This window comes from Sus scrofa, chromosome 7 (assembly GCF_054392235.1).
Source record: "Sus scrofa isolate SSC_HxYL_T2T_F1_AM1 chromosome 7, Sscrofa_HxYL_maternal_Yorkshire_Landrace_v2.0, whole genome shotgun sequence".
NCBI classification, from domain to species: Eukaryota; Metazoa; Chordata; class Mammalia; order Artiodactyla; family Suidae; genus Sus; species Sus scrofa.
The window spans coordinates 131,354,737-131,371,108 of record NC_139389.1 but is presented as its reverse complement, the minus strand read 5'-3'; the positions used below and the strand labels follow the sequence as shown (position 1 = coordinate 131,371,108).

The following is a 16,372-nucleotide window of genomic DNA, read 5'->3' as shown; positions in this document are numbered from 1 at the left end:
CCCCCGCCCCAGGTCCCCAAGGAAGGCACACACCTTTTGGTATCAGAATGGCAGGTGGGCTGCCTTTGTGGCGTGTTTTTCTGAGCCGTGGGACAGGTCTGCAGGGCACAGGTGACTAGCCTTGCTTGGTGCCGGGAGCCCCGTGTGGGAGAGTTGCTTGAGAATGAGGGGTTTTGTCAGCTGGATGGTGCTGAAATACCAGTGGAGTTGGTAGCCCAAGGGATCCTGGGGAGGCCGCCTTCAGGGATGCAGTGAAGCCTCATCAGCTTTATTACTTTGAGAAATCTAGATTTTTCCTCTAGGATTTTCTAGGAGCGAGGCCTCCCAGAGCAGCCTCTGAGCCTTGGTCGGACTTGAGATCAGTACTTGCTGTTGCTGGAACCCGGGCTGGGGGTGGGGGGTGGGGCTTGTTGAAAAGCGATGCCAGCCGTAGGCCTGTGGTTGCACATCTCAAAAAGGGTTTGTTCCTAAATGGCCCGGGGCCAGCCTGTTCGCTTCTTTGTTTCTTCATCTGTAAAATGGGGGTACCCAATTGTTGACGCCCGCCGTGTAGCCCTGAAAACAACCCCTTCTGTGAGAGTGAAGCAATTGCTGATTTGCAAAGACATCATCAGCGTGTAGCCTGCTAGGGTTCACCCCTGGGGGCAGGGTGACTAATTTGCAAAAGGGAAAGGAATCAAATAGCTCCTTATGCAGGGTGTCATTTTCAGCACGGGGGGGGGGGGTTGGGGGAGGGGATGACAAAGGCGAGTAAAGATTTTGGGGGAGCGCAAGGGGGCAGGATTTAAATGGTCAACTTAGGACCCTCCAACCAGTAGGAAGCCCCTCTCCCCATCCCCATTGATTTCAGGGCACTGCCCCCCTCTCCCTCAGCTCTTTGTTATTATTGGGGTCCATCATGTGATTCAGAATCTTAATACAGAGTTGTGGCCTCTGACAGGCATGCCCCAGGGCAAAGGACGGGTCAATTTGGGTTGGGGAGGAGTGCATCCAGCAGGCAGCCTTTAAGTGCACCGTCTTGCCACGTGCAGGTGAGCACCAGGAGCTCTGGCGCAGCCGGGGGAGGAAATTCTTGGTGTGCTCAAAGCTAACAAAAATGGGCATTTCTGCCCACCGAGCACGCAGCTGGCTGCACCGAAATGGGACCTTCACAGGGGAAACAGGAGGCCCCAAGTGTCCTGTTGGGGCTTCATCTTACATTTTTTGTTGTTGTTGATTTTCTTACTTTTTTTTTTTTTTTTTTTTTGGTTTGTTTTTCTTCTGAAGAGGCTTGGATCTTTTTTCCAGCAAACCCGAATCTGATTTTCAGTAGGACTCACCTCTAGTAGGGCCCCAGACCTCTGATGTAGTCCTGCTTGTTGGAAAATCCTGCTTTCTCAGTATATGTGGACAGGTCACCCAGGAGGCCCAAGACCCCAGGCTGGGGTGGGGTGGAGGGGGGCAGTGGGCCTTCTCCACGGCATTCTCCATGGAGCCCAGTTCCCTGGCATCGGCCTCGGAGCCAGAGTGGGGCGGAGGGGGCGAGGCAGATCCCTTAGTCTGGGTCGGGGCCGGCTTGGAGCCAGAAGCTGTCTGGTGTTCCTTAATTGAAGACAGATCGCAGTCAGTTCCACGTGGGCATGCAAGGGTGGCCGGGGAAGGCGGTGACATTTCCCCCTCTTCCCTGCATCTGGACTTGGAACCTTGGAGCACCCCCCCACCCCCCCAAAAAAACCTGGAGGGCCTCCTCTCCCGGTCTCCTGCACCCAGCCCACTTGGTTTGCAAAAGAGGAAGGCAAGTGACAAGTGGGGGACAGGATGGCGCAGCCCCATGTAAACATTGTATGAACTGGGTCTTCTATCTTTTGTTAGGGGCAGCTCGATAATTAACCAGCGCGTTACTGCTGCTTTCTTTTGACACATGCATGGGTTTGGGGGCAAAAGAGTCTTGTTCTCCTAAAACTCTGAACGGAAGCATTCAGAAAGTCCTCTCGGCCTGGGGCTGCCCCCTCTCCTCTCTGTCCCCTGCAGTGCCCCCTCCCCGCCTCCCCGCCTGTCCCCTCTTCCCCACCCTTCCTTCAGCCCAAGTGGGCTCCTAGTTGCGTGGAGGACAGACACGTTAAACACAGCTAAATAAATCATGTTTACGCTTGGCGTTCTTGGTAGTGAAAAATCTGTTGGCTGTTTTTACTTCCTTATTTCTCAGCATTTGCTTCCTACCTGTTTTTGAGCACATGCCCAGAAATAGTAGTTTTGTCAAACGAGGGGATAATGCCAGCCAGCCTTTCTCGCTGCCAAGGAAGCTGCTGGATTTTGCAAAACAGAGTGACGTTTTTTTAAGTGACACTAATGTTTTTTTTTTTTTTTTTTCCTTTCCCCCAAAGAAATTAGGAGGGAGAGTACGGGTATTAAAATGCACTTAGGGAAGAAGGGAAAAAAACCCACCCAGTCACCCCCACAGCGTGGGGACCTGCTGCGAGCAGGAGCGGGTTTAGAACCGGGTCTCACTTCTGTTTGCACTTGGCGGCTTCAAGGGCAGGAGGCAGCCGGCTGAGAAGAGGCTGTCTCGGCCCGAGAGCTGAGTCAGGGTCCCTTCTTTTCAGCCCCAGGACTTAATTTTCTCTGCCGTTTTGGATGATGTGGGGCAAAGTTGTTTTGTTTTGTTTTCTTTTCTCGGATTGGTTTATGTGTCTGTTTAGTTTCCGAGGCCTCCTGAGCAGTGCCTGCTGCAAACCTCCTCTGTGATGCTTGATTCTGGTCCAGGTTCGGGGGTTTGGAGCCTGTTGGGATCCTAGCTCCGCTTGTCATTGTTTTATCTGTACGAACAGCCAGGGAGGCCTCGCTGCCTCTGGCTTTTTGTGCAGGACGTTGTCTGGGGGCTATCTGAAAAGTCATTTTCATAATGTGATGTTGTTTGCTGAGCAGAGAATTACAGCTGAATAGAGACCGCAGATTTAAAAAAAAAAATTCTTTTTTTTTTTTTTTTTTAACAGTTTCACAAGCAAAACAATGGCACAGAAACGTGGGGCACTCCTGCCAGGGGGCGAGGCTGGTCTTATCAGGGAATCTTTGCAGTGAATACAGTTTGAGGTCCTGCACATCAGCTCCGTTTCAAAGACAGCCCAGGGAAAAAAAAATTACACAAAATCAAAGTCAGCGTGCTCTGATTTCCCCCCCTATTTCTAATGGGAATACTCTGCAATAGAAATGATATTTCCGTGGAGGACCGCACAACCGGTTTCTTTAATTACATTAAATAGCGGTATAAACCTCAGCTGAACGTAAACCCCTGTTCCAGCGGCACCGGGAACGCGGCTCGATTGAATTGTAAGGAGCAGTGTTAATGTGCTAACCGTCTTTATTAAATTAATCCCGCCAAGTGTTAATTTTTACAAATTTTGTTGGGCACACACTGTACGTCACTGTTGGTGTGGCAGGAGAGGAAAATGATTTCACGTCGAAAAATCAGTAAGAAGGTGGCTGTCGGATTTGCTCCCTTAGAAGAAAATTTGTGATTTTCGCCATCAAATGCTACCTTGTGCTGAAAGGAAGGCTCACAATATGTATATTAAATGCCATCTACGTACCGAAAACTCAGTTCAAGGAACTACTTTGTTGAAAGTAATTACAGGCCTGCTCCATGTTTTAGGCAGTGACATTTCAGACTTGGCTGAGAAACATAAAGAGACCATAGAAAGATTTTGTTCTTAGGTGATGCAAAGCATTGAACCTTGGTTTTCTCTGTGTCCATTAGCAAAAGGTAAAAAGAGAGGAAAAGGAAAGACTCAATCAGCCACACAATCTGGAGGAGAGCTGGGTTGGGTCTTTTTTTTGTTTTTTTTATTACAACAGTGGAAATCAATTGTATGTAATTCTAATAAATGCAACTAACCTTCCCCCCCAAAGCATTTAAACTATAGTTTTGGTTTTTTTTTTTAAATACAATTATTTGGTTTTTTTCTTTTTCTTTCCCTTCCTCCCTCCTTTTCTTCCTTTATTTTTTTAAACAGTTGACTCATGGAGTTAAATTTCTAGTCCCTCTAAAAGGGTGGACCCTGCTGGCCCTCGTGGTTACCCGTTTTCTTATTGCCCAGGTAGGATTTTCTGGGCTCACCTGAATGAAGGCGGGTGACGCCACCATCCCTCAAACCCAGGACTCCATCGGCCCCTGGAATGGCGTCCCTTGTCCCGCCTGCCCCCAGCTGGAGTCATCACAGTCACCTTGCTGGGCGCTCAGGTTCTTTTCATGGGCTGTGCTGCCTGGTTTTCCTTCTTAATTCCCTGGGAGTCTCCCGGTTCCGACTTTCCCCTTGTTATTCCCTTGTGCACCCTGCACGCGGCAAGGTCCATGCTGGCGTTTGTGCGACCTGTAGACCGTGCCCTCTTCTAAGCTACCCCGGTGTAAACAAGTGTCTGGATTCAGTGTTCCCCGGGCATCTCTTAGAGGCCAGGCACAGCGGATGCTGATGAGAAACAAAACATGGCGCTAATTGAAACCTCACTGTAGGTACCAAATCTGGAGAATCACCTCCGGGCTGCCCTTGTCATGCGACGCGAGACTTCTGTCTTGACGGTGGATCCCCCCTCTTCCCTCCAGCTTGAAACGAGGAGGGGCATGTCCAAGGCATGCCTGGCCTCTAAGGTCCATCTGGGGAAGGGTCCCGGGATCCTGACCCCATTCCCGAAAGATTTCCTCCTGCTTGAAATCCAAATGGTCTAACCAGCTTCTGACTTCCATTGATGGACTGAGCTTTTCGTCCAGGGGGGCTTCATGAAACACGGGTAATATTCTGTGTGTGGCTCTTCTCTTTTTCCAAGAGAACATTACTGGAGGATCTTGGATAAGTTGTGCTTTAGGGCAGAAACTGCTACAGGTTGAAGCTGCTACCCAGCTTCCACGCGGAGGGCAGGCCCAAAGCAGGGGCAAAGGGGAAATTCCTCTGCGAGGTGTGGGTTGGCTGTTTTTGCTGGTGAGATTCAGAGAATCTGTCAACTCCAGTTTGTCCTTGCCTCTCTACATCACAGTGGGATGCATGCAGACATTTTAACATGTCCACGTTGCTGATCTATGCACGCGTGCATGTGTGCGTGCATGTATGTATAATCTCTGTATAATAGATGAGCGTGCATACATTGTTCTAGCCAGTGAAACACACGGTTTCACCTTCTGCTGTCCCCAGACCTGCCCATGCCAGGATCGGAGGGACCCCCAGTTGGCCGACCCTTCCTGCTGAGGTCACGGCAGAGGACTCATACCTCTTTATCCAGGTGTCCCAGAGCCACAGTGCATAGGCCTCAAGTTCCGGCTGGAGGACAAATGATTGTGTTTGCTGGCACTCCAGCAGTTCAGAGAGCTCCAGGGATTTCCCCAAATGACAGCAAAAGGAGCGTCTGCACGCTTTCTCCTGCAGGTGCCACCCGGCTTGGCGTGGTCAGCCCTGAGCGTGGGGTCAGCCACCTCCGTCTTACCCCCATAGGTGACAGAATGTGCTTCCGCCACGCCCTGCCTCCCCAGCAGCGCCTGACTTTTCCTCCGCTCCCTCCCGGGGCCTTTGGGAAGGTTTTGGAATTTGTGACGTAACTTCACGGATCCTTGGCTCAGGGCACAGGAAAGGGGATCTGTTGCCCCGGAGTAGTTCAGCTGCTTGCATCTTGAGGAAATTGGGGTTGGCAGCCATGGAAACAGGTGCTTTTGGAGCTGGCCAGGGGGTGCGCCTCTGTGCCTGCTTCTAATTGCAGGACGTGGCTGCTGGGGAGGGTGTTCCCTTTCCGGGCCCTGCTGGAAGGAGGGAGACGGGTTTTGGTGGTGGTGTTTTTTGGGGGGGTGGGCACAGTTGTTCCTGGCCTGGCCTCTCCCTTCTCTGGGATGCATCAAACTTCCAGCACACCGGGGAGCAAAAATAGTTTGAGGGGTGATTCACCCTGCCAGGACTGCGTGAGGCAGCAGGCGCGCAGGCGCGTAGGGGAAGGCGGCCTGGTGGGTGCCAGGTGGCCTTCTTGGGAACAAGGGTGCTGGAAGATGGCCCTGGTCTTCACACAGGGCTCTGGGTGGTCCCTGGGTGGTCCCTGGGGGAGTGGCAGCAGACCCAGCCTTAAACCCAGAGATGTCATTTCGGGCCCGCCCCTGCCTCCCTGCTGCCCTGCCCCCCTGCCCCCCTCTAAGGCCAGACAGGACCGGGCTGCCATGAGGGAAGCCACGCAGCCCCTTCCCCTGCGCTGGGACCCCCACCCTCCCAGCCATGTGAGAGGGCTGCTGTTTGCAGTGTGAGGGCCGATCTCTCTTTTCATGTCTCCTGTGGAATGACCCCGAAGGATGCTTTAAACACAGCTGGGCAAACCCTGGGAGACCTGATTTCTCCTTTTCCTTGCTTCTCCTCTCACGGACCCTTGTGATGCACCCCCAAGCCCAAACCCACTGCAGCAGGGGACCCCCCCCCCCCCGATGGGTGCTCAGACTAAATGAGAATCCAAGGGTGCAGAGTGTGACCTGGGAAGTCCCAGGTCCCCATAGAGAATTTCTGGGTCCTTCCAAAGCTCTGGTGCAGGGACTGAGCCATGCCCGACACCCACTCACCCTCAGGGCCTGCCTTGGGGACCAGACGACCTGGGCCTGCAGGTTCTCATGGCAACTGGCTTACTGTATTCACTTAAAGCCTGGGATACCTTTTCTCTCTGCTTCGTCCCTCTCTCGCTCTCTCTCTCCCTCTTTATATACACATAAATATATACGTATGTGTGTATGTGTGTGTGTGTGTGTGTGTGTGTGTATAATAATGAACTGAAAAACAAGTTCTAGTCTTCGCTGGTTTCTTAGTTTGTAGTAATTAAAAACTAAGAAAAAGACACGCAATAATACCTGTAGAGGGAAGGAATTAATTTTTTGAGCGCTCCTCCCTCAAGACCCGCGTAGCCTGAAACCAACAAAGAAGACGCCGAAGAATCTTTCTTTTCCACTCCTGCTGTCTCAGCCGCTCCCCACTCCCTACCCACCCCCAGTCCCCCCAAAAGAGGGAGAGGGAGAAGGAGACAGATGAGGGGAAGGCGAGGGCTTGCTGGGTGAATACGCCCGGCCTGTCTCGTTTAAGGTAACACTCTGCTTCTTTCAAATAGGAAATTGCCAAAATGGATGTCCTCGGCTGCTAATTAGATGTATTTTAACTGCAGGATCGTTTTACCAGCTAATACTGTTATTATGCGCTTCAATGTGAAGCTGTGGTGGAGCTGTTAAAAGAGGAGCGTGTGGCCCCTGCACAACGCTCCTGGGGCCTGCGGGGTCTGTGGGGGTCCTTCCCTGGCATCGAAGAGGCCCAGGCCCGGCCCGTGTTGGAGCCCGAGGCCTCTCAGCATCTCAGGATGGACCATTTTGTCCCTGCGACTACCTTCCTAAGGTGTTCTGACCAGGGCCTGAGGGCAGAGGGCCCCTGAACGCTCTGGGCTGGGGACCCCCAGGGTCACGCCCCTCCCCGCTGGACCAGGCTGGAGGTCTCCCGCCTTTGGGCCCCTGGACCAGCCCCGAAGCAGCACCGTGCTGACCACGTGCCTCGGACATGCGGACCCAGGCCCAACCGCTGCCCCACACGGAGCCTCTGGCGCTGGGTTTGCAAATCTGAGCCCCTGTCCCCCCATCTTGTGTCTCTTGCAAACCGGAAAGACTCCCGATTTCCCGTCGGGGTGGGGGGGGGGCCAGGATCGGGGTAATGACTCTTAAATGTGAGCAGAGCATCTGACTTCCTGAGCTTCCTCCCCCCAGCCCACCTCCTCCCCTTTAATACATAGCATTTTTATCATCCTTAAGACAAAGTAGCTGGCAAAATATTTAAGCGATCCGAAAGAAATGTTTTTATTTGCCCGCGTGCGAATTGGGTTATCTGCCTATCTTGTTTATGAAATTTGGGGCTGCCTTTCCTGCAGTCTGTTCGCCTCTCAAATCTTTCCCAGCTCCCATTTCCATATTTCTGCGTGCATGTTCTTTGTTAATCACTTGGCAAGTGCTTATTTGAATATTAAAAATTTCTTTAATCATCAAAGGCAGGAGCACAGTCTCATGAATATTCATATTTTCCCCCTCCTCAGACTAGAGTCTAGTTCATTACCCTGCAGTAAAAGCCAAACAGCCATCAATCGTCCTCATTACAGGCTCTGGCGTTTTGATTGGCTGCCTGCTGCCCAGAGCTTTTTTATTTTTTATTTTTTCCTCTTCTCCTATGAGCTGTCTCATACCTGCCAACAACCCCCCCCACCGAAAAAAGTCAACAATGCAAGAATAAATTTCTCCCGTTGAAAAACAACTCTGCAAACTTGTCAAACAGTCCTCGTGGTTTGCTGCCACCAAAGCAGCCACCAGCACTACCTGCCCCCACCTGCAAAAAAAAAAAAAAGAAAAAAAGAAAAAAATGCACACACAAAACACCAACCCCCACCACACAAAAAAAAAAAACCAGGAAAAAAAAACGGGGGGGGGGAATTAAATAAATAAATAAAAAGGGAAGAAACTTGAGCCTCAGAGATGAATATTTGTCAAGAGAGTTGACGTAAGTCTCATTTGCATAATGACTTTGTACTTCTGCATTAATAAAATTTGCATATGAAGCCATGTTAATTACTCCTGATCATGCTTTTTGCATTCATGCATAGTAATTTTCTCCGACTTGTGAGAATTAATGTCTTGGCATGGGGGGAGGGGGCGCCGGGACTGTCAGGTCTCCTTGCCAGTGGCCCTCACTCACATGCGCTCGCTCCCTGTCTGTCTCTCTCCTTGATCTATGACTCATTTTTGCACTATCAGTAGGAGTTCTTGGCTTAAAAAATGTATCAATTGAAAGGCAGCAGTAGGGAGAAAAATATACATCTCCTGCACGCTGTATTCCAGAGCGCCTCTCGCCAGCTAGGAATCTGTATCCCCCCTCCCGTGTGGGTGGGGACGCGGAGGATGCAGCGCTGGGAAAGGCTCGCCTTCCCCTCGAAACCAGGCTGGGGCTTTTCCAGGGAGTTTTTTGTGTCTGCACGCCCGGGCGGTCGGGGTGGGCGTGTTGGCGGGGTAGTGCGCATGTGTGAGGAGGGAGGCAGGCGCCGCCGCAGGGCCCTTTCTAGAAGGGAGATGGGTCACAGACCCCCGCGGGGGAGGGAGGCTTGCAAAATGAGCCGGGGTGGAGCTTACGAAACGTGGTAGGGGTCTGAGTTTTGGACATTTTGTACCTCTTCGTGCCCCCGTGAGCTTTGTGGTCTTGGACCCCGAGCCTCTGTTTCCTTGTTTGTGGGAGGAGCGTCCTCGCACCTGCTGATAGGACGTCTGCTGGGCTTAAATGAGATGGTGTATTTATATATATATATATCTCGCGTCATTTATTTCTTTTTCCTTTAATGAAAGTGAACTTTCATGATAAGGAACGGAGCCAGCCGGGGTTTTATTTTTAAGCCACCTGGATCCTGGGTAAAGCTGAGATGGCGTCTCGGCGTCCCCCTGCCACATACCTCCCTGCACGTGTGTCTGTTTCAGTTCCAGGGGGGAGCCCGCCTTGACCGCAGAAGAAAGCGCTGCTTTAGAGGAGTGCCTTGCCTTGCAGGCCTGTGTAGAAGGCTTTCACCGCCCTGCTGTGGGGGGGGGGGGGGAAACTGGTCAGGAGGAGAGAAAGTTCCAGAATGGAAAATAAGAGAATACGAGTGACGGTTATTGAGTGTTTACTAGAAGCCTGGCTCTGGCCAGGCGTGTCCCGACCTTCCTATAAAGGCGAGGCTGAGAAGGTGACTCACCCTGGGTCACGTGGCCGAGAGATGGCAGAGGAGGCTGTGACCCAGGCCTCGAGGAGAGAGCGTGGCCTCTGTGCTCCCGGCTTCCTCCGCCTGTGTCAGGGCACAGTCGTGGCCCGGGGTCCCAGGTGCTCTGTCGTGTGCATCCTGGATTCCCTGGCTGTGCTTTTCCAGCTCCCGCGTGCTGGGAGGTGGCCTGGGACAGGTGCTGCGGCCAGAGACAGTCTCACAGTGAGCTTTCAAAACACAAGTTGATAGAAGATGCGTATGTTGTAAAATCCACCATTCGAAGGTGACATTTTACCGTTTGAAGGTGTGCGGTCGGTGGCCTTGTATATGTTCACGGTGTTGGACGGCCGTCGCCACTGCTGGTGCCAGATGTTTCCATCACCCCCAAAGAAGCCCTGTTCCCACCAGCCCTGACTCCCCCGTCCCTGGCAGCCATTCTTTCCGTGTCCGTGGACTTGCTTTTCTCGACGCTTCCTGGAATCCCAGGATAGGTGGCTCCTGGCATCACCTTTGTCTTTGCAGTTGCAGAGGAGCGTTTTTTGGACTTTGGCAGAGCTCTGGTTTAAGCTGCTCGGGATAGGATGGGGGACCTCTTCCCGAGAGAGAGGGTGCTCTGAGAGCCCCCCGAGGGCCCTCTGCGGGCAGCTTAAGCTTGGGAGTCCCTCACCCTTCTGCCCCCTCCCCTCCCTCCATCAGGCCAGCCCCTGGAGCAGGTGGGCTTCACTGAGGCCAGAATTTGACTGAAGCGTCTCCAGGGGGCGGCCCAGCCCCCATCCCTGCCTGAGGTGGGGGGCGACTTGACATTTCCAGACTCTGGCTTAACTGAGCCCCACCTTTCCAGGAGGAGAAGGCTGTGGCTGGACCTGCCCCTGCCCTTCCTCCCAGCCACCGACACGCAGGTTGTGTCCGTCCTGGCTTGGGACCGCAGTTATCTGGGCGCTCCAGCTGGGTTTCTCAGCCTTGGTGTTTGGGGGTGGCTGTGTCGTGGCCTCACTCAGAACCTTGGGGCCTGGAGTTGATTTTGGCCACTTCCGGAGGCCCGACCCAGTCCTAGGACCCTCAGGCTTCCTCCCTCCTCCCTTGCAACCCTTCCTCTCAGGATTAATGGGACATCTTGGTCACTCCACCCCAGCTGCAGCCCCCAAAAGAGACAGGGCATAGTCAGGCTTTGGAGACACACCTGGGTTCAAGTCCAGAGCTGCCAGAGCCTCCGTTCTCCCCTGAGGAATGGGGGTGGTCTTCCCTGCCCGGCAGGGCGTTTGTGATGAACTGCGCCCAGCGCCTTGTGGTTGGTGCTCACCTCCAGGCTGCTGTCACAGTTATGATGACCCGGAACCTTCCGTGGCCCGAAGGCTGGACTGATGTAGTAGACAAAGATGAACGCGCCGTGTGTCCAGTGCCGGTGGGGTTTGGGCGAGGACCGGCCGGCTGGGACGGGCTTCTGGGAGGAGGCTGGTGATGCTGGTATCAGGTGCTGAACTTTCTCGAGGGCCTGCGCTGAATCTGGGGCAGGACCCTCTCAGCGTCCGTGCCTGGGACTATACATGGGGTCTTGGCCACACCTGTCATGGGCTGTCATGGGCTCAGAAACGCCCCGGGCCCTGACTAGCCTGGTACAAGGTCTTCGCTGGCCCAGAGGGCCGAGGTGGTGGGGTGCTAGCTTTGGTCTCTTGGCAGGACACGTGCAGGTGTCCTCAGCTGCTCTAATGCCAGTCCTGGATCACACCTGTCTGGGAGAGACAGGGACACAGAGAAAGAGCCCTGTCTGGAACCAGGCAGCCAAGGTTTTGGCGGGGCTGCTGCTGCTGTCTGCAGTTTTCTGTGGTTATGTTGTCAGTTTCCTGGTCTGTGCAATGGGTCGGCGGAGCCCTGCCCCCAAGGGCGTGCTGGGAAGCTCATTCAAGATGAAGAGTGGCAGGCTGCTGGCTGTCAGTGGGCTTGTGGGGCCTCGTGGCTCTTCAGGACCCGGGGGCCCCTCATGGGGGCCACAGCGTGGGCAGATCCCCTCCCCTCCCCCCGCAGACCTGTGGGGGGCACTGAGCAGCATTGGGGGGGGTGTCCCTGGTAGAGCGGGCTGGGGGCCAAGGTGCCCGTCATCTTGGTGATGTTTTTCTTCTGTCTCTCTGATGCTTCCCCGCTCAATTATTTACCCAGGGAATTTGGGCTTCTTCACTTGTGGTTTTGGCAAGGGCTTCACACAAATGGTTTGCCCTGGTGGTCTCTTAGCCATTTAAGATAAACAGCCAAATCAAATGCAGGCCTTGCCGGGGAGCTCAGGCAGGCTGGGGGGCTGGGTGGAGACGGGCAGGCCCCTGGCCCTGCGTCGTGGAGGTCAGAGCTGGGAGGTGCGAGGAGGGATGCTGGGCAGTGCCAGGGCTTTGGGTGGGGGGGCAGTCAGAGCCTTCGGAAAGGCCTCGGTTGGGTGCTGCGTGTGGGTGTCCGTGTCGAGGAGGAGTGTGGGCTGAGAGAGACACCAGCTGGCGGTCCCCCGGGGCCGGAGGCTCAGCAGATCCTTGGCGCTGGGAGGTGGACTGGAGCTGTCCGAGGCCTGTACAGCCGGCCCATCCCCATGGCGCAGACTTCCTGGCTCTTCCGGAGGGGGTGGCTCAGATCTGGGGGAAGCAAATCCCCAAAGGGAGTGTGCTCCCGAAGCCCCCAACCTGGGGAGACCCTCCTGGGATCAGGGGGCCCCTCTTTGCCCCGGCCCCGTGCACTGGGCCTGCCTGGGATGGGAGTCTGATCTCGAGACAACCCAACCTGGCCGCTGTGAGCATAGGACCTCTCAGGCCCCGCCACTTCCCTGCCCCCACCCCTGCCTGAGTCCCCACTGCCCGCCGCCCCCCGCCCGGCACCCCGGGCCTCCCAGCCTGGAAGAATGGCCCGCAGCCCTCTGCCCCGGGCCCCGGTTCTGCACCCCCAACCCCTCGCCCCGTCCAGGGTCCGACTGACCAGCCTTTTCTATTGTTTTTTCTCCAGGGCCGTGCAGGCCTGCCCAGCCGCCAGCGATGGCCCCCATAGCTGCCTCCTCCTCCCACCCTCACACATCCGTGATCACTTCACCTCTGCGCGCCCTGGGCGCTCTGCCGTGCTGCAGCGCGCGCCCTGTCTCGGGTGACGGGACTCAGGGTGAGGGTCAGACGGAGGCTCCCTTTGGATGCCAGTGTCAGTTGTCAGGTAACCGACCACGACGGTGATGACGCGGTGGGGGGGGCGGGCTCCCGGGGATGGGGGGTGTGCCCCGCTGGCGGCCTGTCCCAGGCGGGCTGGGGCCAGGTGGGGACCAGGGGAGATGTGCGACGACGTGCGCCCCACAAGGCCTTTTTGGGGAGGTGCTGGGGAAACGGTGAAGGATGTCAGCAGAACTGTTCACCCGGGCCCTGGTCCCCATCCGTCAAGCGGTCCCCACCCACGCCGCCCCCCGTCCTGAGAGTGTCCCCCCCGCAATGCTTTCCCCAGCCTCCCGATGTCCCCTCTCTGGGCTGTTTAGCCAAAGCTTAATTGGATAACGCTTAACATCTGAGGTTTTCTTCTGCCCTCGTCACTGCCACCCCCCTCCCGCGACCCAGCCACTACCCCCCACCTCCCAGACGCTGCTAGGAGAAGATTCCTTGGTAGTCTGTGTACGTTGCCGGAACCGTCCAAAACGCTGAGTTTCTCTTTGTGAGAATGTGTTGCCCATTAACTTTGAGAAAGAAAAAAACAGAGTCACTCGGAAGGAGTCTTCTAGTGTTGGCCCTGGGAGGGAGCGAAGCCTGGCAGGGTGTGTGGGGGCAGGGCTGAGCGCCGGGCTGGGGTCCGGGGGGCTGCCCGTTCCATAGATGGGCGGACCGGGCCAGTGCGGCAACATCCCCTGTTCTCTGTGGCATCCTTTCTCTCTTCCCCAAACAAAACCCAAACCACTCCTGTGGGCTGGGGTCCCTGGAATTTGTAGGCAGGGACCTGCCACCCCAGCTGCTCCTGCCCAGGATCTTGGCAGGGCCTGATGCAAAGAGCACTGAGGCCACAGGAGCCTGGATGCTGACACAGATGCAGGTGGTGGTAAGGGCCCCGGGGTCTGGTTTCCAGGCAGGAGCCAGGAAAAGAGAGGGTGGGGGGAGAGCAGGGGCAGGTTCTGTTTGTCCCCAGGCATGTTGCAGGCTTTCTCTCGATGCGGATGGTGAAGGGAAAATGATTTTTATTGGGTAGGCTTTACTTTTAATTGAAGCTGCCCCAAAGGATGGTTCCTGTTGGAACCACGGCTCTGCAGAGGGCAGCCCAGCTCAGGGTCAAGAGCTGCTCGGGCCTTCCTGCTTGGTTGGGTGGCCTGCAGCCTGCCTCACCCCTCCCCATGACAGATGGTGACTTCATAAGTCCTGGGCTTGTGTCTTGAATGCACAAAGCAAAGACTACATCGCCTGGGAAGGAGTCTGCATGGCTTGCGAAGAAGCCGGCTCTCTGCCTCAGGCTGCCCCGGTGCCCATGGTGAATGGGGCTCCCATCCCAGCTCTGGGCTATGATCCCTGCTTGCTGGGTGGCTGCCTTGCTCCCATGGCTTCCTTTAAATCAGGCTGCAGCCTTACTGCTGCTCGGGGGCCGCACTATCAAAGCCCAGCCCGGGTGTTTACAACTGGACGTGGTCAAGTTCTGTGGTGCAGAAACATGACCTCTCTGGCAGTGACCGCCTGGGGGCTTGGCTTATCCTGCTGGTGGCTCAGGCTCGGCTTGGAAGCTGTGGTGCAGGGCGGAGCTGTTAACATCCCCGTTTTACAGATGGGGAAGCAAAGCCAGGGGTGCGTGGCTGGGCCCAGGTCCCAGAACAGGGAAGTGTCTTTAGGATACTTCCTGGCAAGGCCACCCCTCTTTCCACTGAGCCAGCTGCCTCCCTCCATCCAGGGTTCCTTCTCGCCCTGTCTAGGGGCCGTGTATCGAGTGCCTGCCGTGTGCTGCATATGTCGTGAATGTTCTTGAATTTAAGCCTCACCATCACCTTAGCAGGTAGGCTTGCTATCCCCACTTTACAGATGAGAAAACGAGGCTCAGGGACATGAGGTGTCATGGTTCCTGTTCATTCGATCACTGACTCATTCATTCATTCTCGGGCACTTAGTTTGCAGGCACTGTGCCAACCACAGTGCAGCCCAGCACGGCAGGTCCCTGCCCTCCAGCAGCTTGCAGTCTGGCGGGCAGGGTGGCACGGTGGGAATGGGGACCTGTGGGGAGGGGAGGGAGGAGCAGAGGTGGGGTTTGATCCTGGGCTGCTCCTTCCGCACCTGCTTCATCTTTGGCTTGGCCCACCTGGCTTAGAGGCCTTCTTGGATTTTAGAACTTGATGTCATGAAGGCTCAGCGCCCCTGGGCAGCCCCCAGGCTGGCTGGCAGTGTCTGGGAGGGTAGGGAGGCACAGTTTCAGTTCCTGGGGTCCCTGGACCAGCTCCCAATGTCCTCAGGAGCCAGCTCTCAGCCTCCGACGCTCTGCCTGGATCCCCAGCATGCTTGGGTCTGCAGTAGTTAGGCTGGGCCTGGTGGCACCATCATATTTTCAGATCACCTTCAATACCTGGAAGTATCCTGTGCCAGCGGTTTTTGTCCCTTTGTGGCTTCGGCCCCTGGCACTGGGCTGTTGGCTTAAGTGTTTTTAGTACCTGTTTAATTTGTAGTTGGAATGGAGTCATTGCATTCCCGGTAACCTGGTCGGAGGAACCAGTCCTCGGCAAAGATGGAACAGGGCCGCCGGCCTCACTCGCTTTGTTTTGTCCCTTTTCGGATCAGGATGTGCTGAACCTGTCTCTTCAAATTAACATGGAAAACTTCGGTGTAACCGTGTCATGCCTTTGAATGCCCTTGTGGTTAGGTATCGAATGTGGGGGAGACAGCGCACAGGTGTGTGTGTCTGTGTACCTTGCCTGCTGGCGGCATGCCAAACAGCCCTGCCTCCCAGGACCCCACCCCCAGATCGCCTTCTGATGGTCACAGTGGGAAGAAGGGACTAGGGGTCCCCTTTGCTTTTTGACTCCGTGGAAATAGTAGGGGCCTTTGAGTCTGAGTGTTCCTGGAAACTGACATTTCTTCCCTGAGAAATTCCAGGTAGGAACTTCTCCAAGGTGTCTGGGGAGTCAGAAGGCTGGGGCTGTGGTCCTGGCCCTTACTCCACCTGGCCTATGACCTTGAATAAGTCGTTTTACCTCTCTGGGCCTCAGTTTCCCCTTCTGTAAATATATATATTAACGCATGTATATATTTATGGTATACATGTAACATTTAAAAACAAGGCTTTGGAGTTCCCGTCGTGGCGCAGCGGAAACGAACCTGACTGGTAACCATGAGGACGCAGGTACGATCCTTGGCCTCGCTCAGTAGGTTAAGCATCTGGTGTTGCCGTGGGCTGTGGTGTAGGTCACAGATTCGGCTTGGATCCCATGTTGCTGTGGCTGTGGTGTAGGCTGGCAGCTACAGCTGTGATTTGACCCCTAGCCTGGAAACCTCCATATGCCACAGGTGCAGCCCTAAAAAAAAAAAAAAAAAAAAAAAAAAAAGCCCGTTGTGGCTCAGCGGGTCAAGAACCTGACATAGTCTTCATGAGGATGTGGGTTCGATCCCTGGCCTGGCTCCATGGGTGAAGAGTCTGATGTTGCCATGAGCTACGGTGTAGGTTGTAGATG

The 16,372-nt window shown here is 55.0% G+C and overlaps 1 protein-coding gene across 4 annotated transcripts in view; it reads left to right on the top strand.

Moving 5' to 3' along the window:
• Positions 1-16,372, top strand: part of BCL11B (BCL11 transcription factor B) — a 93,973-nt gene that overhangs the window by 27,277 nt on the left and 50,324 nt on the right. For 2 of the 4 annotated variants that reach the window (XM_084966264.1, NM_001297633.1), the window contains 1 exon segment: positions 12,712-12,909. The exons of the other annotated variants lie outside the window; for them this stretch is intronic. In XM_084966264.1, coding sequence (XP_084822390.1) covers positions 12,712-12,909 — 198 coding nt within the window. 4 annotated transcript variants of the gene reach the window in all.